The sequence below is a fragment of the Scardinius erythrophthalmus genome, assembly GCF_964197995.2.
Source record: "Scardinius erythrophthalmus genome assembly, chromosome: 10".
Classification (NCBI taxonomy): domain Eukaryota; kingdom Metazoa; phylum Chordata; class Actinopteri; order Cypriniformes; family Leuciscidae; genus Scardinius; species Scardinius erythrophthalmus.
The window spans coordinates 19919323-19943174 of record NC_138230.1 but is presented as its reverse complement, the minus strand read 5'-3'; the positions used below and the strand labels follow the sequence as shown (position 1 = coordinate 19943174).

General features: G+C 39.0%; 1 protein-coding gene across 3 annotated transcripts in view; it reads right to left on the bottom strand.

Moving 5' to 3' along the window:
• vps52 (VPS52 subunit of GARP complex) overlaps positions 1–23852 on the bottom strand; it is a 76819-nt gene that overhangs the window by 28426 nt on the left and 24541 nt on the right. For all 3 annotated transcript variants that reach the window (XM_081376969.1, XM_081376968.1, XM_081376967.1), the window contains exons 10-13: positions 21933–21988; positions 21641–21776; positions 1582–1737; positions 1244–1362 (exon numbers count right to left, since the gene is read on the bottom strand). In XM_081376969.1, coding sequence (XP_081233095.1) covers positions 1244–1362; positions 1582–1737; positions 21641–21776; positions 21933–21988 — 467 coding nt within the window. The remainder of the gene's footprint in view (positions 1–1243; positions 1363–1581; positions 1738–21640; positions 21777–21932; positions 21989–23852) is intronic.

The following is a 23852-nucleotide window of genomic DNA, read 5'->3' as shown; positions in this document are numbered from 1 at the left end:
AGCTGGCGACTTCTGGCGAAACAAGCGACAGTGAACGTTGGTAACAGAATATAAGCGTGTCAAGAGATGCGAGTCATAGACTTCAGGAGCAGAAGGAGGATACATTAGGTGCCTATGCACCTACGGTGCTTAGCCTTTAATAACATGGATTTAGCAAACTGGGGGCCGGTTTCACAAAGCTATTTTAGACCGGTCTATTGTGTTAGACAAGTCTAAAATTTGCTCATAGACAGTCTAATGCAAGTTAGACTGTTTCACAAAAATAAAGACTGACTTAATTTAGACCAAAAAAATTAGCCACCTTACCCCCAGGCTAACTTAGGTCTAAGACTCTATGTTACCTTGGCAACCAGCAGTAACAATCAGTTACATTACAAACTGCCAAAAGAAAAGGGAAAATGGCTCATAATTTAAACATTTCTTCTTGTTACTAACGTTACATTCCCAAGTAAAATGTCCTTGTAACTGTTAGGGCCGTTACATAGTCAACGCGAGCAACGATCGACGCGCTCCCTTTCATACGCAAATGCCACGGGCAATACACCGTGACTGTTCAACCGTCTATTTCGCTTCTAACGCTCGCTTTATACGCGCGTCCTATTCGCCTTGGACGCGCGAATGGATTCAAAATGTTCAAGCGTCGAACTAGACGCGATAGACGCGAATTTGACGCTCTATTCGCGTTTTGTGTGAACGCTGCATAATAACAGGCTGTGATGTCAAGATTGCAATGCTGAAGTGTGTGTGTGTGTGTGTGTGTGTGTGTGTGTCAGAGAGAGAGATGGCACGGGCGCGATCGAACAGTGGAAACATAAAAACATACTCCGTCATTTATACTCCTCCAACAAACACATATTTTCCGCTGGGGTAAACTGCACTGAGCGGTTGAATGCGCTTACTCGATCCGCCATGTTTTTTGTTTTGAAAAGTGTCTTATTTTACCCAGAATGCATTGCAGTGTAGTCCTACTTAAGATAGTCAGAGTCTTAAGTACTTTGTGCAACGGTCTGATTTAGATGTCTATCTGAAGTCTGACTATCTACTATATCTAAGCCATAGTCAAAGTCTATCTTTGTGAAACCGGCCCCTGATTATATGACTATATTAAAGTAACACCAAAGCTGTATTGTCCTGTTAAAACTGTTCAGAATGTGAATGTTACATTACTAGAAAGAATGACAACTGTCCTCTTTCCAGGTCTGTGTTGGTTATTCTGTATGTTTGCAATGACAGAGGGACTGACTTGTCAAGTGCAGGGATGTTCCTCTTGGCCGTGATGGCTCTGAAGCGCAGAATGATGTGAATGCAGAGAAACACAGCAATACTGTCATAACAGTCTGACAAGTATGTCGACAGATTCTTCTACAGATAGAGAAAAGAGGGGGAAAAAAATAGAATGAGAGAATGTCTAATAAAAAAACAACTACATTTTCACAAACTATTTAAAAAAAATATATACTACATAGTGTAGTTTTTGTTAGGAAACTACAAAACACTGTGGAAATATGGAACTTTTAGACCATGTAAAAAAGCAATATCATGTTTTTCCCTCAAAGATTCTGATACGGAGTGTGACTGTACCAAGAACATGCTGAGCGTTTTTCCCATGATGCTGTTGAACAAATCCAACGCAGAATTTCCAGCCACCATGAAGAAGTCAGATAAGAAGAGGAACTCTCGACAGCCGTTATCCAACAAAGCATAGTGCTGACTGCGGAAGAGAGTTTCATACGGGTACTGACAGAGACAGAGAGAGGTCAGTAAGAGAGTATACTGCTATAGTAATAAATGTAACAAAAATAGTAATTATGCACAAACATGTTTATGTGTAAAAAAACTATTTACAGATTAGTGGATCATGATTATTGGTGGGTTTTTGGTAGGATCATGATTATTGGTAGGCTGCAAAAAAATCTGAAAAAAGTCCCATGAAATCCTGGTGGAACTGCTCATTAGAATAATATTTCTGTCTCTATTATATCGCTCAATGTAAGTCTATTGGATTTTTTTCATTGGAGTTGTATCAGGGCTGTCACAATATCAGACTTTTCTGTACACTATTATCGGGGCCAAAAGAATTCACATTAACAATATCACAATATCTATAGAAATATTGAAAAAAATTAAATAATAATAATGCTATTGGTTAAATTCATCTTTACTTTGTTTGTTTGTTTGTTTGTTTATTTTATGAATATATATATATATATATATATATATATATATATATATATATATATATATACACACACACTCACCTAAAGGATTATTAGGAACACCTGTTCAATTTCTCATTAAAGTCCACATGAAATCAAAATTGACCATATTTACTTTGTTTGCCTAAATTGATCGTTTTGTGGTGAACAATTCATCCATGCAAGTCAATCCACACAAAAAAAAATTTGGCTTCGTAATCTTTAATCAAAATCTGCCCCTCCCCTCTGCTTTGGAGGACCTTCCCTGATGACGTATGTTTGACGGCTTGGTTTGGGAAACGCTTAACCACTCCCCTCAAACCGTTAGTCTGTTATGAGCAGAGATGGAGAGGAGGAGCGCTAGAGTAAACCCCTTCCCTCTGTTCAATATTCCGTTTCACTGGGAAATACGTCACAACACTGGAGAAAAGTCGTTTGCAACTTCCGGTTCACGCAGACTTTAATGTAATTATCTAATCAACCAATCACAGTTGGCAGTTGCTTCAATGCATTTAGGGGTGTGGTCCTGGTCAAGACAATCTCCTGAACTCCAAACTGAATGTCAGAATGGGAAAGAAAGGTGATTTAAGCAATTTTGAGCGTTGCATGGTTGTTGGTGCCAGACGGGCCGGTCTGAGTATTTCACAATCTGCTCAGTTACTGGGATTTTCACGCACAACCATTTCTAGGGTTTACAAAGAATGGTGTGAAAAGGGAAAAACATCCAGTATGCGGCAGTCCTGTGGGCAAAAATGCCTTGTTGATGCTAGAGGTCAGAGGAGAATGGGCCGACTGATTCAAGCTGAAAGAAGAGCAACTTTGACTGAAATAACCACTCGTTACAACCGGGGTATGCAGCAAAGCATTTGTGAAGCCACAACACGCACAACCTTGAGGCGGATGGGCTACAACAGCAGAAGACCCCACCGGGTACCACTCATCTCCACTACAAATAGGAAAAAGAGGCTACAATTTGCACGAGCTCACCAAAATTGGACAGTTGAAGAATGGAAAAATGTTGCCTGGTCTGATGAGTCTCGATTTCTGTTGAGACATTCAGATGGTAGAGTCAGAATTTGGCGTAAACAGAATGAGAACATGGATCCATCATGCCTTGTTACCACTGTGCAGACTGGTGGTGGTGGTGTAATGGTGTGGGGGATGTTTTCTTGGCACACTTTAGGCCCCTTAGTGCCAATTGGGCATCGTTTAAATGCCACAGCCTGCCTGAGCATTGTTTCTGACCATGTCCATCCCTTTATGACCACCATGTACCCATCCTCTGATGGCTACTTCCAGCAGGATAATGCACCATGTCACAAAGCTCGAATCATTTCAAATTGGTTTCTTGAACATGACAATGTACTAAAATGGCCCCCAGAGTCACCAGATCTCAACCCAATAGAGCATCTTTGGGATGTGGTGGAACGGGAGCTTCGTGCCCTGGATGTGCATCCCACAAAACTTCATCAACTGCAAGATGCTATCCTATCAATATGGGCCAACATTTCTAAAGAATGCTTTCAGCACCTTGTTGAATCAATGCCACGTAGAATTAAGGCAGTTCTGAAGGCAAAAGGGGGTCAAACACAGTATTAGTATGGTGTTCCTAATAATCCTTTAGGTGAGTGTATATACACACACATTAAAGGAGAACTCCGGTCAATTTTAACATTGAGCTCATTTTTTTGTACATTTGGAGTGCTGTCAATACAGAGAACAACGACAAAAATCGGTGTTGCCTACACCGAGTTATTCTATTTTTAAAATTTGCACCCTGTTGACTTCAATGGGGCAAGTACTAAACCTGCTTTTAGCCTCTTAAAGGAGAACTCCGGTCAATTTTAACATTGAGCTCATTTTTTTGTACATTTGGAGTGCTGTCAGTACAGAGAACAATGACAAAAATCGGTGTTGCCTACACCGAGTTATTCTATTTTTAAAATTTGCACCCTGTTGACTTCAATGGGGCAAGTACTAAACCTGCTTTTAGCCTCTTAACATCCTTGATGTGTCATAACAAGTGCACAGAAAATGTGAGTGATTCCTTCAGAGTGAACACGAGTGAATTTGACTGCAGTAGATGTGAAAGAAATGTATAAAAATGATGTTATTTAAGCCAGCGCAAATACCTGTGTTTACATCCTGTTTTCGGGTGAAGTCCATAGTAGTCGATTGCCGAGTTCACGCGCATAGGTTTAGTACCTATGATCACGCGCGTGAACTCGGCAATCGACTACTTTGGACTTCTCCCGCAAATACCTGTGTTTACATCCTGTTTTCGGGTGAAGTCCATAGTAGTCGATTGCCGAGTTCACGCGCATAGGTTTAGTACCTATGATCAAGCGCGTGAACTCGGCAATCGACTACTTTGGACTTCTCCCGAAAACAGGATGTAAACACAGGTATTTGCGCTGGCTTAAATAACATAATTTTTATACATTTCTTTCACATCTACTGCAGTCAGATTCACTCGTGTTCACTCTGAAGGAATCACTCACATTTTCTGTGCACTTGTAATGACACATCAAGGATGTTAAAAGGGCTAAAAGCAGGTTTAGTACTTGCCCCATTGAAGTCAACAGGGTGCAAATTTTAAAAATAGAATAACTCGGTGTAGGCAACACCGATTTTTGTCGTTGTTCTCTGTATTGACAGCACTCCAAATGTACAAAAAAATGAGCTCAATGTTAAAATTGACCGGAGTTCTCCTTTAACATCTTTGATGTGTCATTACAAGTGCACAGAAAATGTGAGTGATTCCTTCAGAGTGAACACGAGTGAATCTGACTGCAGTAGATGTGAAAGAAATGTATAAAAATTATGTTATTTAAGCCAGCGCAAATACCTGTCTACATCCTGTTTTCCGGTTAAAGTCCAAAGTAGTCGATTGCCGAGTTCACGCGCATAGGTTTAGTTACCTATGATCACGCGCGTGAACTCGGCAATCGACTACTTTGGACTTCAACCGAAAAACAGGATGTAAACAGGTATTTGCGCTGGCTTAAATAACATAATTTTTATACATTTCTTTCACATCTACTGCAGTCAGATTCACCCGTGTTCACTCTGAAGGAATCACTCACATTTTCTGTGCACTTGTAATGACACATCAAGGATGTTAAGAGGCTAAAAGCAGGTTTAGTACTTGCCCCATTGAAGTCAACAGGGTGCAAATTTTAAAAATAGAATAACTCGGTGTAGGCAACACCGATTTTTGTCGTTGTTCTCTGTATTGACAGCACTCCAAATGTACAAAAAAATGAGCTCAATGTTAAAATTGACCGGAGTTCTCCTTTAAGGCGAGACACGGCAGGCAAAAACATCGATTTTCATGCAGTGGTCAATTTTGAGATTTTGGGCTAGTTTACTCCTTCAATATGTGTTCTTTCAAGCTGCTATAAAGAAAACGTTGAAAATATACATTAAGATGTTTATTTTATTACATTTTGTTTACTTGCGGCTGTAAGTTTCTCCCGAATTTACCAGGAAGTTAGCATTACAATACGACGCGCCGAGCTCCGTCTGTTTACTGAAGTCTGTCATGACCGGTATCACCGTGAAGCTCTGAGTCTCCTGCACAACGCTATGTAACCCAAATATGGGCATTTCCTTTCTATCAGTAACCAATCGTGAATGTCCAAAGGGGGATTTAAAGCTACAACGATTTCTCATTTAGAGCTATTTAAATCTTTAACTGCCGTTTTCTCAAAATGAGTTTTTGTCATTCTCCAGTAGAAACATCTCAGCCTATGTAGCACCTATGTACACCAAACTTTCCAGTTATACACTTAGCAGTATTCTGAAGATATTTTCAGAGGGATTTGTTAATAAATCATTCCTGGCCTGATTTATGTGACATTTTAATCAAAAAAATATGGCGAAAATCTATGTTTTATGGCTATGGACAGTATATTTTGATTTTATAGGTAATGAAAGTATATATCCTGAAATCCCTCTGAGTTTTTATTTTCATCTTGTGTGTAAACAAAATGAAAAAATAATTTTTCACCTGGCTTTATCATATGTTCAGATCTATCTACCGAAAATATATGCAAAATCGTGCATATTTAATGAGATAATGCCTAATTTGCATAATTAAACATACAAATTTCTAAAACTTGTAATACATTTTTTTTATATACTTGTGAAAGTAATCAACTGAGGAAGTTTCATGGTGATATCTATTATTTTAAATTTTTACCCTATTCACCTGTAGTGTCTCGCCTTAAAAACATTTTTTTAAGAATCACACCATTGCATACAAAAGGAACAATTACACTTAATGACAACCAGTTTGAAATAACTTCTGTGAACTGATGTGGCTTTTAATCACAGAATGAGGCAGAAATTATATTATTTTATAGTATTCTATACAGTGATAAAGGCTATGTCGATTGGCATTGCATTATAAACAAACTTCAAGATGGCTTGAAGAACACTGATAAACCATATGCGGTCACAATGGTGTTAATTCTCTTCATGTTTAATCAGTCAGAATGTCTCTATCTGCATTTTATTCAGCTACAGCATGGCTGGATGTCTTTGTCCATATTGGGGAGTTCCTGTTTTATTATGAGCTCACTTGTGTACTTTCTGCGCAAGGGCACCCTCCTGCATCGATTATAAATTAAACATATGAGAGAATTTACATGTAAGAGTTTAATCAGTCAAAGTCAAGTCACCTTCATTTATATAGCGCTTTTTACAATACAGATTGTTTCAAAGCAGCTTCACAGTGATAATAGGAAATGAATGCAACAAAGTTTGTTTTGGCTATACAGCTAGGGTTGCCAACTTATGGAAAGGAAAATAAGGGACAATAGAGGTTCTTTATAGGAAAATAAGGGACAGAATAAGGGACACCTAAAATATTTGTACTGTACCACACAGTGCATATCATTTCAGCATCTGCAGTTAAATATGTGTACAAAAGATGTATAAAGTTTCTCAGACAAACACATTTGGGTCATTTCGGAAAAATCAACCAAATTTCAGAAACTTTCCTGGCTCAAATTTTTGATTTTGTTAAAAGAAAATATTCTAAAGAAAGACAAATGTAAATGAAGAAGAAAGCCAAAATATTAGGCTACATGTGATGGATGTCTATTTACTGAGTAATTTACAATTTTGTAAAATGGGTGAAAATGACAATTTTCACCTAAGATTTGGAGTCAGATTACAGGGGGGTTAAAATGACTTTAAAACTGCAGCATTATTTTACTTTTACACAGAGATTGTTAGGTCTGTTGGTTGACTTTAGCCATCTTTGTTTCATTATAGCTATGCCAACGGTGACATTTTAAAAATGGGAAAAAGCACTACTTTTGTTTTTCGCCCAAAGTTTGCATGCCTGCAACTCATTAAAAATATCTTAATATCCTTTTAGATTCTAATTCTTAACAAACTTTTCTTTTGGTTTCTTAATTTTTAAGGCCAAATATGGTTAATTTTAAGTCCCAATATAGGGAAGGGTTTTTTTTTTTTTTTTTTTTTTTTTTTTTTTTTGGCCTGTCAGTAACACAGATAACACATGACATTACGTATGTGTAGCTATGCTATCATCATTCACTGCCTGTTTTTTTTTTTCTTTCTTTTTTTTCTTCTTTTTTTTTGATTCTCTAATATTTATTATTTTTTTTAATTTATATATATATTATTATTTTTATATTATTATTATTTATTTATTTTATTTTTTTTTCCTTCTTTAATTAATTAATTTAATGTAGTTTTTATATACCCTTTTATTTAATCATACTATGACAGACAAGGCCAGAGGACAGAGAAAACAAGAGAGAGAAAGAAGAGAGAGAGGAAAGACAAAAAAAAGAAAATAATAATAATAATAAAAAAAAATGATAATAAAAATAATAAATGATAAAAATAAAGAATAAAAAAAAGGTTGTGGAAAAAATCAACAGAGAGGGGGGAAAGAGAGAGAGAAAGAAGGAAAATGGGGGAAAAGCGAGGAAAAAGACAAGAAAAAAAAAACAAGGAAAACACAAAAAAACAAAAAACAGACAATTTGCTTCGATACCTGCTGACAAAAAGAGAAAACAACAGAAGACACAACATCAGAGAAACTGTAGCAACAACCAACATCTGTATGAATCACAATACATTCTAATAGTTAAATGTTATTGAGCAGCACACATAACTAATATTACAAAATAAGTTTTGAAGCAACAGCAAATCAAGACAATGTGTGTCTGTGAGCACCTGTTTTTACACCAATGTGAATGCTTGAGTGTCCACCTGTATGTGTGAGCGTGCTTGGCCCCCCAGGACACGGGACCCCCAGGGGGTCAATCGCAGGGACAACCGTGGCCCCCACCCAGAAAAGTGCAGAGGAGAACCCGAAGGTGGGACCCCTGACAGCCACAGTATAGACGCCCCAGGGTGCCGTGACGGCAAGCCCGCAGGCTCCGCCGGCAGCCGACCACACAAGGGCAGACCGGCCTCTGGGTCCGGAGATTCAAGGGCCCCCCCCCAGCCCTGCAAAGCCAGCGGCCAGGCCCCGCCAGGCGACCGCCGCGAGCGTGCCAGCGCTCGCCCGAGCATCCTGCCCCGGCGCAAGAAACCACCAACGCACCGGCGGCATCCTCCACCGGCAGGGCATGGTGGTGGGGTGGGGGTCAACTGAGATGATGAGTGAGGTGGAGTCTAAGGCCCCACCTGACACATAGACGTAGATGAACAAGCACATGTATACACAAGCATACATTCCCACCCTCATGCACGCAAACGAATATTCACACCCTCGCTCCACATGTAGACACACAAAAATGGACACGCTACCCACACTCGCACCCCCCATATACACTCTATACTCCTAGATCCAGGCACCCCCACCCCCAAGGGGGTAATCAGCGCCCGATCCCGGAGCTGAACCCCCTTCACTCTGGCGCGGGAACAGGAAGACCACCCCGGTCCCCGCAGCAGTAGAGAAGACCACCAGCCCTGACCAGGTGGCCAGCTCATCCTCACAGCCCCCAGCTCTGGACAGAGAACACAGAGAGCAGGGGTGTGAAAAAAAAAAAAAACATGCTTCACCCCACCTGCTCAAATGTAGTGTTGGTGTGTGTTGTTCTACGGTGCTTTAAAACAGGAGTGGTTTAAAACAGGGGAGGGGCACCCTCCACAAACTTGTGTCAGCTCGCCCCCTCCCTAGAGCCCTCAGTGTCTATGTGCAACTTAAAATTGAGAATTGGGCACTGGCACCAGAGGGAAGGCTGAATGAACAGACCGCCCTCCAGATGTCATTCAGTGTGCCCAACCCCCAAGGCCCTATATGTACGTGTCATGTGACAGTAAGTAAAGAGAGTGTCTAAGCTGTAATGTGTAATTGAGATGCAGGTGGCCACGAGGAGACAGAGGAGTACCACCTCCCCCGCATCCCAGCGACACACCCGCACCTCAAAACTCTATCTATGTGTTGGTGTATTGGAGCGGGAGAAGTGAAGCCTTAGGAATGGGGAGGAAAGCATCAGAAGGGGCAAAATGCCCACCACCCGCTTGGAGCCAGTTCCCCCACTGACCCCCACAGGCACCCCCGCTACCCCAAATCTGCCCAGGGCGAGGGGCCCAGGCCCATCCAGACCAGGGTCCATGGCAGCCCGGGGCGGCCTAACAGACCCCACAGCAGAGGAGAAACTACCCTACCCCATCATTCAGTCAGCTCCCAGACTACATAAGACAATAAGACACCCAGGTAAAGCCTGTTTCCTCACCTCTATTGGACCCCCCCCCCTCCCCCTCCCCCTCCCCCTCCCCCTCCCCCTCCCCCCTGTGGAGGCACCGATGCCCCGAAGACCCCCACACCAGGGCCGGGCCCAAGCGCATGCACCAACCCACGCTCCCGGCGGCACCCCAATCAGGACCCAAGCCCCCCTGGCCCAGCCGTAACCCCAACCCGGAGGCAGAGCGCCCCCAGACCCCCAAGCCACCCCCGGACCAACCCTGGAACAGTACGGCCGCCAGGCTGGGAACCTACGTCCGCCGGCACAGGCATCCCTAGCAGCGCTGCATGCAGCCACCAGAAAAACAGCACCCAAAAGTCACCAACACCCCATCCAGGCCAAGGCCGCAGCCCCAGCGCCGAACCCCCCCAGAAACCCACCTCCAGGGAACCCCCAGATGGCCCAAGCCCATATGGCCACCCCATGCCAAAAAAAAAAAAAAAAAAAAAAAAAAAACACAGCCGGACAGAATCGGGACCCCCACTCATACTAGGTGATGGAGCTGATCAAAGGAGCCCAGAGAGATTGATCTAATGTGGCAGCGGAAGCTGTGTCAAGACTAATATAATCCCACAAATTATCTCTATATTGGTTGATATTAAGATTATTTTTATTTTTCCAGTTCATGAGGACAGTCTTCTTAGCAATGCATAGGGCAGTGAAAGCCATGTGGATTGTGTTGCCTTCTGTAGTGACACCATCTAAGTCGCCCAACAAGCAGATTGAAGGAGAGGCTGGAATAGAACATTTAAGACACTTTGATAGATCCTCACAAATCCTGTACCAGTACCTCTGAACAGGTGGACAGAACCATAAAGCGTGGATATAATTGTCAGGTGTATTATCTTTACAGTGTGAGCAGTTGTTAAAAGCTGTAAAACCCATCCTGAACATCCGATGACCTGTGTAGTACACTCTATGCAGGATTTTGTACTGTATTAATTGTAAACCAGGATTTCTAATCAGTTCAAAGGTTCTTAAACATATCAGAGACCAGAAATTATGGTCCCAGCTTATTGATAGATCTGCCTCCCATTTTGCAGTAGGAAGTGATACTGATTCATCTATTTTGGAAAGTGTCCTGTATATTTTAGACATTAATTTGGGGGTTTTGAGATTAAGAAAATCTTCCACACTTGGTGGTATTTGTAATTTGATATGATTAGTCTTAAATTTCTTTTTAACAATAGATTTAATTTGTTGATATTCTAAAAATCTGTGTTTATTAATCCCATAATGTTTAACTAATTTGTCAAAGGGAATAAAGTCTGTCCCTTCGAATATATGTTCCAGGTATTTATTACCTTTACACCTCCAATCTGTGAAGTTCATCATATTGTTATTTAGCAATATGTCAGGATTGTTCCAGATGGGGGTGCGTTTGCATGGGATCAGTGAAGACTCATTCATTTTTAGAAACTCCCACCATGCTGTCAGGGAAGAGCTGATACTGATGCTTTTGAAGCATACGTGTCGTTTGCTGATCGAACTAATGAATGGCAAATCCGAAATCTCTATATTATTGCATAATGCCTGTTCTACATCTAGCCAAGGCTCATCTAAGAGGGACTGTCTTAACCATCCTGAAATATGTTGAAGCCTGTTGGCTAAAAAATAGTGGTGAAAGTTAGGTAGATCTAGTCCTCCTTTATCCTTGGTCTTTTGCAGTGTTTTTAAGCTAATACGCGGAGGTTTACCTTTCCAAAGGAATTTAGAGATGGAGGAGTCCAGAGATCTAAACCTGTCAGGTGATGGTTTGCTCGGGATCATTGCAAATAAGTAATTAATTCTTGGCAAAACCATCATTTTTATTGAGGCGACTCTTCCCATGAGTGATATGGGTAGAGACTTCCATCTGGTTAGATCATCTTCTACCTTCTTTAAAAGTGGGATGTGGTTTAACTTAATCAAATCTGCCAGCCTAGGAGAAACATTAATACCTAAATATTTTATATTTCCAGATTGCAGTAGAGTGGAAGAATTCTGGAAGGAGCAATTAATCGGAAGAGCTGTTGATTTTAACCAGTTTATTGAATAATCTGAGACTCTTGAGAAAGAGTTTATTAATGCAATTACCTCAGAGAAAGTGGTTTGTGAATGCTGGAGAAAAAGTAACACATCATCTGCGTAAAGACTAACTCTATGTTCTACATTCTTGCATTTAATGCCTTTAATCACTGTAGCTTGTCTAATTACTGCTGCTAGTGGTTCAATAAAAACTGCGAACAGTGAGGGGGAGAGGGGGCATCCCTGCCTGGTGCCCCTTTTAAGATAGAACCTAGAGGATGTTTGGGCATTAGTCCTGACACATGCCAATATAGGGATGTTAATGTGGCTCCATGAGTAATTAGTTTACATTTTCAATGGTAATTTACAAATAACAAAAAAAAAATTCGAATGCGCATGCGTCGCGTCTGAACGCGTTGTTGTCTTTGGAGCTCCATCGATTGATTTATAATTCTTGATTTCTCTTTAAACTCACTTACAACGAACATTTTCTACTTTTCCTCACCTCATAGTTACAACGCGGACTGTTGAGCAGACGCGTCTGAAGCCTAGTGATCCAACGCTGGATACTCCTATAGGTTACGTCCGTGGATCACGGCTGAACGCGTCTTCTCCGCACTCATTTACAAACAAACATTTTTTCGCCTATCGTGCGTCTACTCTACACCCGTACCACTAAAAAGACGGATTATATCCAAGACTTCAGCCATAAATTAGTATTAATATTGATAGCATCACTGGTAGCGTCGTTGCTAACTTAACGTACTGTCCATCTGTTAAAATGGCGAATATATCAGATGTAAGTAGTCTACCTTTTGGTGCAGGTGAGGACACATTTGAGCTGCACTCTGTGCAGTCTGAGCTGGAAGCTGTTGAGAACCAGATCCACGACCTTTTAGTGAGAAAAGCCGAGCTGATAGACCGGCGTTTGGCTCTTGAAACATCATGCGCCGATGCACACAAATCAGAGATTAACGTTACTAACCCGCTGACTCCGACCTCGTCTACTCCGTGCGTTTCTCAACATCGGTCCCGAGCGTCGAGGTCGCGATCAGCCATGGTCTCGTTCACTCCTGCTCCAACACGCCACCACGAAGCCTGGATATTTCCGCAGCGGAAGACGCGAGTCAGGTCTAGACCAAGAAAACTCTCTCCGACCCTCCCGGTTTTCGAGATATCAACACAAAACCGCTTCTCCCCTCTTCGCGAAACAGAACGCGATGCTGTGATCATCGGCGATTCCATCGTTCGACACGTACATGTAGGGATGGGACGGTATTAAAATTTCATATCACGATTATAGTGACCAAAATTATCGTGATTATCAATTTTATCACGGTTTTGTTAAAACGAGATGAAAGTGTTCAAAAAGAACTGATGCTCACACTAAAAACAGTTTAATATTTGAAAATCAACAAACAACAAATAAAACAGCAGCTCTATGCACTTTTTTAAAGCAAGATTATATTCTGTGGCATTTCCTTCCTTATAATGACAGTCGTCAATAGCAACGCATTATAACGGCGCACATCCATGTATCGCAACGGACGCGCTCTCTCGTTTCATTCAAATAACTTGCCGTCTTGCGTCTCCGTTTTTGGACGATTGTTTTGTACGCTGTACAAAATGGATTTATAAACAAGTAAGATTTAAAACATTAATCTCATTTCAATATGTCCCCGTAATTGTGTGGTAAAAAAAAAAAAATGTAATATTTGTAGCCTACAATGATAGTCTTGTTTGAACTTGATCGTTCGTCTTTGGCTCAAAGCCACTTGCTGCGAACTTTTCTTCACGGAAGCTTCACGTTTATTTCAAGTGAGTGAGATAAAATATTTCAACTCAAAACAACATTTTGTGCCCAATTATTTTCCCAGGTGATGGTCACACAAGACGACTTGGCAGATTTGTTTCAGAGTGTTTCCCCCCTATTGTAGTGACCATTCTCGATTAAGTTTCACTCAGGACTTTTGTAAAAGCCAAAATATGACCACACCTCAGATTTGGTCCTCTTAAAAGGCTGAAAAATCTCCCGAGCACGGTCCCTGCCTTCCGCTATTCCTTCTCGATTAAAAAAACAACAACATTGCGCACTGCACCTGTGTCAGACTGTTGCTGGATGGACAGGATTTACAGTGAGTTATTAAAATCGCGATAATCAAATACGGTTTTAATGATAATTAAAATTTGAACGATAATACTAACCGTCAGTACATTTTATCGTGGTTTATAGTGAAACCGGTAATCGTCCCATCCCTACGTACACGCTACGTTAAATAAAAGTAAGGTGCATAGTCACTGCTTTCCTGGTGCTCGTGTTTCTGAAATCGCTGCTCGCGTTCCCGAGATTCTGAACGAGCGCGTCGGAACTGTGGTCCTGCACGCGGGAGTGAACGACATCAGGCTGCGCCAGACGGAAGTTCTGAAGAAAGACTTCAGGAATCTGATCGATACGGTACGCAGCACATCGCCTGATATAACGATCATTGTGTCAGGACCGCTTCCCACGTACCGACTAGGTCATGAAAAGTTTAGTAGATTATTTGCGCTAAATGAATGGTTAATGTCATGGTGCAATGAGCAGAAACTGCTCTTTGTAAATAATTGGAATCTGTTTTGGGAGCATCCTAGGCTTTACCGTGCTGATGGCTTACACCCAAGCAGATTCGGATCGGATCTTCTGTCAGATAACATCTCCAAAATGTTAAATACCTTTTGACTAGTAAACAAAAGTCCAAATCATAGTCTCTGCTGCACCAATTTAACTGATATAAATAGTGTTGAACATTGCATAGAAACTGTGTCTATTCCTCGTTTAGTGAGATCAAATAATAAATCTAATGCAGGATCTAGAAAAAATCTAATTGTTATTAAACCAGAAAATGTTGCTATTAGTAATCAAAAACAATTTCTAAAGCTAGGTCTTCTAAACATTAGATCACTCACACCTAAGGCAGTTATTGTAAATGAAATAGTCACAGATAATAGCTTCGATGTACTTTGCCTTACTGAAACCTGGCTTAAACCAAATGATTATTTCGGTCTAAATGAGTCTACTCCATCAGGATACTCCTATAAGCACGAGCCCCGTCTGATTGGTCATGGCGGCGGTGTTGCAACAATCTATAGAGATATTCTCAGTGTTACTCAGAAAACGGGCTATAAGTTTATTTCGTTTGAAGTACTTGTACTAAATGTTACGCTCTTAGATGTTCGAAAAACATCCCTATTATCTCTAGCCTTGGCTACCGTATATAGACCGCCTGGGCCTTACGCTGATTTCCTAAAAGAGTTTGCAGATTTTCTCTCAGACCTATTAGTTAATTTCGATAAAGCATTAATTGTTGGAGACTTTAATATCCACGTAGATAATTCAAATGATGTGCTAGGGGCTGCGTTTACAGATTTATTAAACTCCTTTGGGGTCAAGCAAAACGTTACCGGACCAACTCATCGTTTTAATCATACACTCGATTTAATTATATCACATGGAACCGATCCAACCGATATAGATATCATTCCACAAAGTGACGATGTCACTGACCATTACATGGTAACTTGCATATTACGTACTCCTGTAGTATATCATGCTGCGCCGCGTTATCGATTAGGCAGAACAATCCTTCCATCCACCATAGATAATTTTTCAAATAGCTTACCTGATCTGTCTCAGCTGCTGAGTGAACCCAAACAAACAGATGAACTTGAGGAATTAACAAGCACTATGAGCACCATTCTCTCTGGAACATTGGATATTGTTGCACCCATTAGATTAAAAAAGGTCAGAGAGAAAAGTAAAGCACCATTGTACAACAATACTACGCATGTTCTAAAGAGAGAAACCCGTATTTTAGAGCGTAAATGGAAAAAAACTAACTTAGAGGTCTTTAGAATCGCATGGAAAGACAGTATGTCACGTTATAAAAAGGCCCTAAAAGAGGCCAGGGCTGAGCATCTCCGCAAACTAATAGAAAACAACCAAAACAATCCTAGGTTCTTATTTAACACCGTGGCTAGACTAACAAATAAACAGATGTCTCCTGAACAAAATATTCCGTTACAGTTTAGTAGTAATGATTTCATGAAGTTCTTCACTGAGAAAATAGAAAACATCAGAACCACAATTGTAAACGTTCAATCCTCAATCGCGCCTTATAATTGAGCCTCAATTATCACCCCGCAAGAACAATTACAGTGCTTTACAACTATAGAACAAAAAGAGTTAAATAAACTTATCACTTCATCTAAAACAACAACATGTTTACTAGATTCTATACCAACTAAACAATTGAAAGAAAACTATTTAGGTTATGTTCCAAGAACATTTAAACTGGCAGTTATAAAACCTCTCATTAAGAAACCACAATTAGATCCACATAATCTAGCAAATTATAGACCCATTTCAAATCTACCTTTTATGTCTAAAATACTAGAAAAAGTTGTGTCCGCTCAACTAGGCTCTTTCTTGCAAGAAAATGACACCTATGAAAAGTTTCAGTCTGGATTTAGGCCGCACCATAGCACTGAAACTGCGCTCGTTAAAATCACAAATGATTTACTTGACCAAGGCTGTATCTCAATATTAGTTTTACTTGATCTTAGTGCTGCGTTCGATAGATCATACAATACTCTTAGATCGACTACAAAATTATACTGGTGTTCAAGGACAAGCATTAAGCTGGTTTAGATCGTATTTATCTGACCGCTACCATTTTGTTTATTTAAATAGAGAAAAATCAATCATAACTCCAGTAAACTATGGAGTGCCGCAGGGATCTGTGTTAGGCCCTCTGTTATTCTCAATATATATGCTGCCACTTGGAAATATTATAAGGAAACATGGAATTAGTTTCCATTGTTATGCTGATGACACTCAAATATATATTTCATCACGGCCGGATGAAAACGCTAAATTATCCAAATTGACAGAGTGTGTTAAAGATATAAAAGATTGGATGACGCGCAATTTTCTTTTATTAAATCCAGACAAGACAGAGGTACTAATCATCGGTTCAAAAAACCACCCACAAAATCTCTCACAATACAACTTTAACATAGTAGGATGTCCTGTTACTTCATCCTCTACAGTAAAAGACCTGGGTGTTATATTAGACTGCAACCTGTCTTTTGAAAATCATATTTCATATGTTACAAGAACAGCCTTTTTCCACTTTAGAAACATTGCTAAGCTACGTAATATGCTATCTGTTTCTGATGCAGAAAAGTTAGTTCATGCATTCATGACATCGAGACTAGATTACTGTAATGCTTTATTAGCTGGTTGTCCTGCAACCTCAATAAACAAGATACAGTTAGTCCAAAATGCCGCCGCAAGAGTTCTAACTAGATCAAGAAAATATGATCATATAACACCAATTTTATCATCACTACATTGGTTACCTATAAAGTTTCGTATTAATTACAAGGTATTGCTACTGACTTATAAAGCCCTAAACGGCTTAGCTCCAGTCTATTTAACGGACCTTCTATCACCCTATAATCCATCGCGCTCTTTAAGATCACTAAATTCAAGGCTTTTGGTCATACCTAGGATATCCAGATCCACCAAAGGATGGAGAGCATTTTCACATTTAGCTCCAAAACTCTGGAATAGCCTTCCTGATACTGTTCGTTGCTCAGACTCGCTCTCCCAGTTTAAAACTAGATTAAAGACGCATCTCTTCAGCCAGGCATTCATATAATTCTTTTAATCTGACAGGTAAATCTGACCTCTAGTTCATAAACGCCAGAGGAGAACTGGCCCCCGACTGAGCCTGGGTTCTCCCAAGTTTTTTTTTTTCTCCATTAGGTCACCTGATGGAGTTTTTCGGTTCCTTGCCACTGTTGCCTTTGGCTTGCTCAGTTGGGGATATTTAATTTAATTAATCAATCAACGATACTATTGATCAGCATTACCAAACGTGGACGTTCCACTAGAAACAAACATTGATGTATTGTTTTAATTTATTACTGTGAAGCTGCTTTGATACAACCTATGTTGTGAAAAGCGCTATATAAATAAACTTGACTTGAAATAATGTTGAAACTAGAAATGTATCTTGTTTGTTTTTCTATCAACACAATTGAACATTACTTAGTGCCTTAAATAGTATTTTTCCAAAGTTTGTGTGCCTGTAACTCTAAAAGTAATAAAGATATCTTATATCCTTCTATATTCTCATTCTTAATAAACTTTTCTTTTGTAATCTTCATTTTAAAGGCCCTATATGGTTCAGTCCCATAGAAATAATGTGGCTCCATGTTCAAATTGTTGAATTTTACCCATTTTCCAAACATAAAAGTTTTTTTTTTCTTTTTTTTCAGGAAGATACATAGATGGCATAAAATTTAAAAGCACAATAATTAAACGTCTTTTTAAAAAAAAAAAAAACATTTAAACAATGGCACTTAAAATTTTGAACTAGGCCTAAATGATTTTGCAACCATGTATGAATAAATGAAAAGTGTATGAATCCAACCAAGTAGCCTACGATACAAGTTACTTTAATGTAAAATGTTTTTCTCTATTTAACATTAACTTACAATAGTGAAAGATTTTTTGTTAACGTCTTCCCTCAAGTAGGCTAGACTGCTTGTTTTCTTGCGTTGCTGAATGTTGGACTCATCATGAACAATAGTCGCCCAAACTGATTAGCTGGAATCAAAACCTTACTGTCTATGATCAAAACGCGGACAGTGAAGTGAAAGAATGGATTTGCCGTTAGCGCGAGTCCCGATGGCTGTGAAGCGGGAGCGACAGCCGGGAGAGGATTCTGCTGGGTCTTAAAGCATTCATCGAAAGGCTATGTTTGCAATCAAACAAAGATTTGTCTCAAAGAACTGGTTAATTCTTAATTTAGATCGTATGCCTGAAAATACAGGACAAACTGTGTTCCGTATGGCTTTCATACGGGACGCTTCATTGATGCCTTAAATACGGGACGATTCCGTATTATACGGAACGGTTCGCTTCGCAGCAGCTCTAGAAGAGAGTCATTGTCCAGCTTAAGTAAGTTTTAACTGATTTATTTCTGTTGTAAAAATCATGTAACTAACTTAGTAACTTAAGGTGTTGGTTGAACAACACCTTTTTCAACTGAAAACAGAAAACTTTTCATGCGTTCTGGCCGTTCATTTAGGCTGCCCAAATATGGGGCGCCGTTTGTAAAGCGGCTCATGCTGAAAATAACAGCAACATTTTGTCACATTTAGCTTCAAACAATGTTATAAAACTGGTATGAATTTTTGACGGTCACTTTTTCAGCACATTTACAACAATATTTGTCAACTTAGAGATAATTTAAATAGTTAAATCTAAATATTAAATGTTACACCTAAATGTTAAATGTTAAATCTAAATCTAAATTATAAATCTAAATGATAAATCTAAATTAAATCTAAATGTTAAATCTAAATGTTAAATCTAAATATTAAATCTAAATCTAAATGTTAAATCTAAATGTTAAATCTAAATGTTAAATCTAAATCTAAATGTTGAATCTAAATGTTTCGGGTGAAACTAAATATTTAACTAATATGCAAATTCAAAATGCCGGTAACCGGAAGTGCCAAAATAAAAGCTCAAGATCAGTGTGTGTTTATAGCATGGTTTATAGTGTCAAATAACAAATAAAAACCATCTCATCCGAGCAAATGGACTCTTGGACATGGATTATCGTGATAATAACTAATAAAATAATAAGCAAGCGAACATGACAGAGAGTGGTGACAGAGTGATGACATGACATTCAGTCAAAGTGAGCCCCCTCGTGGCTGGCTATTATGGCTACAGGTCATAAGTCCCGCACTTTTCATAAAAGTGACACTAGCCTACTCTTCAAATACAGTTTCTCCAAACGTGTTTATTATTTTAGGTAGTTATTATCACGATAATCCATGTCCAAGAGTCCATTTCCTCGGATGAGATGGTTTTTATTCGTTATTTGACACTATAAACCATGCTATAAACACACACTGACCTCCTCGAGCTTTTATTTTGGCACTTCCGGTTACCGGCATTTTAAATTTGCATATTAGTTAAATATTTAGTTTCACCCGAAACATTTAGATTCAACATTTAGATTTAGATTTAACATTTAGATTCAACATTTAGATTTAGATTTAACATTTAGATTCAACATTTAGATTTAGATTTAACATTTAGATTTAGATTTAACATTTAACATTTAGATTTAACATTTAGATTTAGATTTAATATTTAGATTTAACATTTAGATTTAGATTAAACATTTAGATTTAACATTTAGATTTAACATTTAGATTTAGCATTTAGATTTAACATTTATGTGTAACATTTAATATTTAGATTTAACTATTTAAAATATCTCTAAGTTGACAAATATTGTTGTAAATGTGCTAAAAAGTGACCGTCAAAAATTCATATCAGTTTTTTAAACATTGTTTGAAGCTAAATGTGACAAAATGTTGCTATTATTTTGAGCATGAGCCACTTTATAAACGGCGCCCCATACCCAAATAGGTTTCAAAATGCAAGTGTTTGAAAATGAGCTATATGAAAACGATACCGTTATCATCTCCGTGTAAACTTAAAAAACTTAAATCTGTAAAAATGCCTCTAATGGTTCCGGCATGCACATGTGTATTACGCGTTTAGTCTATAGGCATGCGTGTTTGAATGCGTATGTGCGCAGGTGCATACGCTTTCTTTACAAAGTGGCATCGCCAATTACTTGTCTGGCATGTATAATACAGCGTTTTTAATAGTTTAATATCTGTGTGAACAGGAATCATAAAGCTTTTATGGAACATCCTATTTTGGGTAAAATAGACACTACTCTCAAAAGATAATTAAATGAACATACAATAGCCCATAAGTTTTTATTCAAATGAGCACACAATTGGACTAAAAGCCCAGAGGGATGAAAATATAATAAAACACAGAAAGGTGTCAGCAGTTAACAGGTAAATGTAACATTTCCGATTTCAGGAATAGCAAAATAATTGCAACTTACTCTCTGTACAGTGGCCAAATCTACAAGATAACAGAGGCAGAGGTGGATGAACAGGTTGGTGATTTTGCACCTTTAGCACTTCCTGTTGATCTGCAAGTCCTGCAGACTGGGGAGATTGATGAGTCACTTTCGCAGAATCCAAAAAAACTTGAGCCACACTGGTAATCTAACTTTCTTGGAGTGCTGGTAGAGTGTCTTGTCTGTCATATCTGACTACATGCATTTACACGGCAGTAGCAGCTGTGCACAGCGCATCATGCTTGTCTGCATGTGTTTTATGACAGGTGGCAACCAGCATTAACGTGCAATACCGCCACCTACTGCACGTTAGGATGATTAGAACCAGATACTGGAACTGGATTATTTACGTCATCTATTTTCATATGTGTACTATTCATTTTAAATATTACAGTTATTGCCAATATTGCGACACCCTAATTATCATGATAACTATATTTTATTTTTAAAGTACCATGATTTTCGTCAATAGCGGTATGTCACGACACCCCTAATTATGTCTTATAACTAAGAAAAGTAATAGTGAACCATGATCTGAAGTATTATTCATGTCCATAGCACATACAATGCTGGAAGAGTTTGCTAAAGCTGGAAGAGTTTGCTAAAGTTTAATTCTTAGGGATAGATTTGTTGAAATCAAGTATTGGTAACATTAACTATAATGTGGTATAAAGCAATAGTGTCTCACTCTGGACTCTCCTCTCTGAGCAGCGTGTGGGATCAGTATGGGCCCCTCCAGCTCTGTAGGGTTCAGTACTTCCCCCCTCTGTCCAAGAGTAAAAATAGTGTTCCTACTCTTGAGAGAAGGCTTGGAGAAAAAACCTGCGAAGCAGTTAAAGAAATCAACCACATTAAAATGGTACAGAAAACAAATGCCTTTCTCTACCAAACTCAAAAGCAAGTGTTTGTTGAATTTAATTAAGTCATTTGGCATGCTAATTCTATGTGATTGTGATTAGACATCAGTTTAAAGGATATCTTTTTTGGCTGTATCCTCTTCTCCCATCAGATCATCCTTGTCTGCAACGTCTTCATACTGTCAAAAGGAGAGAGAGAAAGAACAAACACACGATAAATTGAGACATATATTTTAGAAATAAATATTAGGGTCATGTCAAGCACAATATAGCACAGCCTTGAGTGTGTCTTCATTTTTATACTGTATATTATAGTTTTAACAGTAACTTATCATAACAACTAAGGTTAATAATGGCTTTGATATGGGTGCTCTGCATTGATCTTTTGAACAGTGGCCTGTTCCATGAATCCAGTTTTAGTGGTAAATTTGAATTTAGTTTGAGAAAAATCTGGATTTTCAGGGTCAAGAAGGTGGATTGGTTTTGGTGCTGTTCTTTGACATGATAACTTGCGCTACACGGATAACCTTGTAAGAATTGATAAATTAGGGAATTCCAGACAGTCTGTTTTTGGGGGTGGCCAGGCCCTGAGAGGACAAAAGGACCTCTCTGGAGATTATCATTTGAACTGGCCCTCGTGCACCATCGAGACGAAAGTCTCAACTCTGAGTCATCTTAATCTACATCTCCTTCCCTCTCCCCTCACCCCCTCTCTCTCAGGCTCAGACGATCACCTGATTTCACCCAAGAAAATGTATAGTTTAATGTGAATGATTATCACAGAGTATTTTCATGTTTGGTATCATTTAAAATGTCACAGTGCGACTGGTACAAATGTCCTATTTCCAGAATAAGTGAAACACAAGGTAATAAGGTTTTTGTAGGTTTATGGATAACTAGCATACAAGGAGGGGTTGGTCTCTCAAGCAAATGGTCGCGCACCCCCAAGAGGTGTTACAGTGTACCTCTGAATGCAAATTTCTATTGTTAGCACATGTTCCAGGTGAAAAGGTTTGTCTATTTAAGGAAGTGCAGCAGGGAGATCGGGGCCTTTTCTGTACTTCAGATGGCCCGTGAGGCTGAGAGACCGAGATCTCTCAGCCTCATGTATTTCTTAATGTTGGGTTTGCATCTTTTCTTTATTCCGGAGAATTTGATGTTTTGTATCGATTATCTTTGAATTGATTATGAAATTGCCATGATACATTTACTTGACATAATAAATTGTTACGTGATTATTCCAACTGATTTTGACATTGTTCATTTAATGGTTAAAAGGAATAGTCAAACATTCGCTCACTTTTAGTGAGGCACAAACATTATTAAAACCTTTCATTTATGGAGTCAGATGAATTAACGAGTAAATATATGATTAATATATTGCATTTAATAAACCAATACTTCGCATGAGTGAGGACAGAGCACGTGAGACCTTCCCTGTGTTATTGGAAAACCTCCATTGGACCAATTTCACGGGCCTTACAACCTGCTCCAGAGCAGATCTTATACTAGGTAAGATACTGCAAACAAAAACTGGACCAATCAGTGGTGAGTAAAGTTACAGTGATATATCTGAAGTAATAAAGTCTGAATTTCTTGCTCCACATTAAAGCAGTTTATTTATGTATGCATTTATATTCATTTAAATATCTGAATAAAAGCTTTAAAATAAATAAAGCTGTTACTATATCATGTGTATTTTCACATGACTAGAAAGCTGATTAACCAATGAGCATCCAGGACCAAAGTTAGAGTGGATTAGTGTTGTGGCATTTTCATGTAGTCAAACTAAGTGGTAGATGAAGCTTATTTTGGCCAAAAACCACCCAGTTAGACAGGAAGTGATTGTTTAAGCAACATTTAAAGTGACCAGCCATAATTTGTTTTTTTTTACATGAGCTTTAGTGGTAAGTAGATGTTAAATCAGACACTACCCCAAGAACAAAGCACGTTATACATGCATGTACGAAGAAATCTTGTTAACTTGTTACTCAATCAAAACTTCTAACATCTTTCAAAAAAGTGACGTCAAAAGTTGCCGGT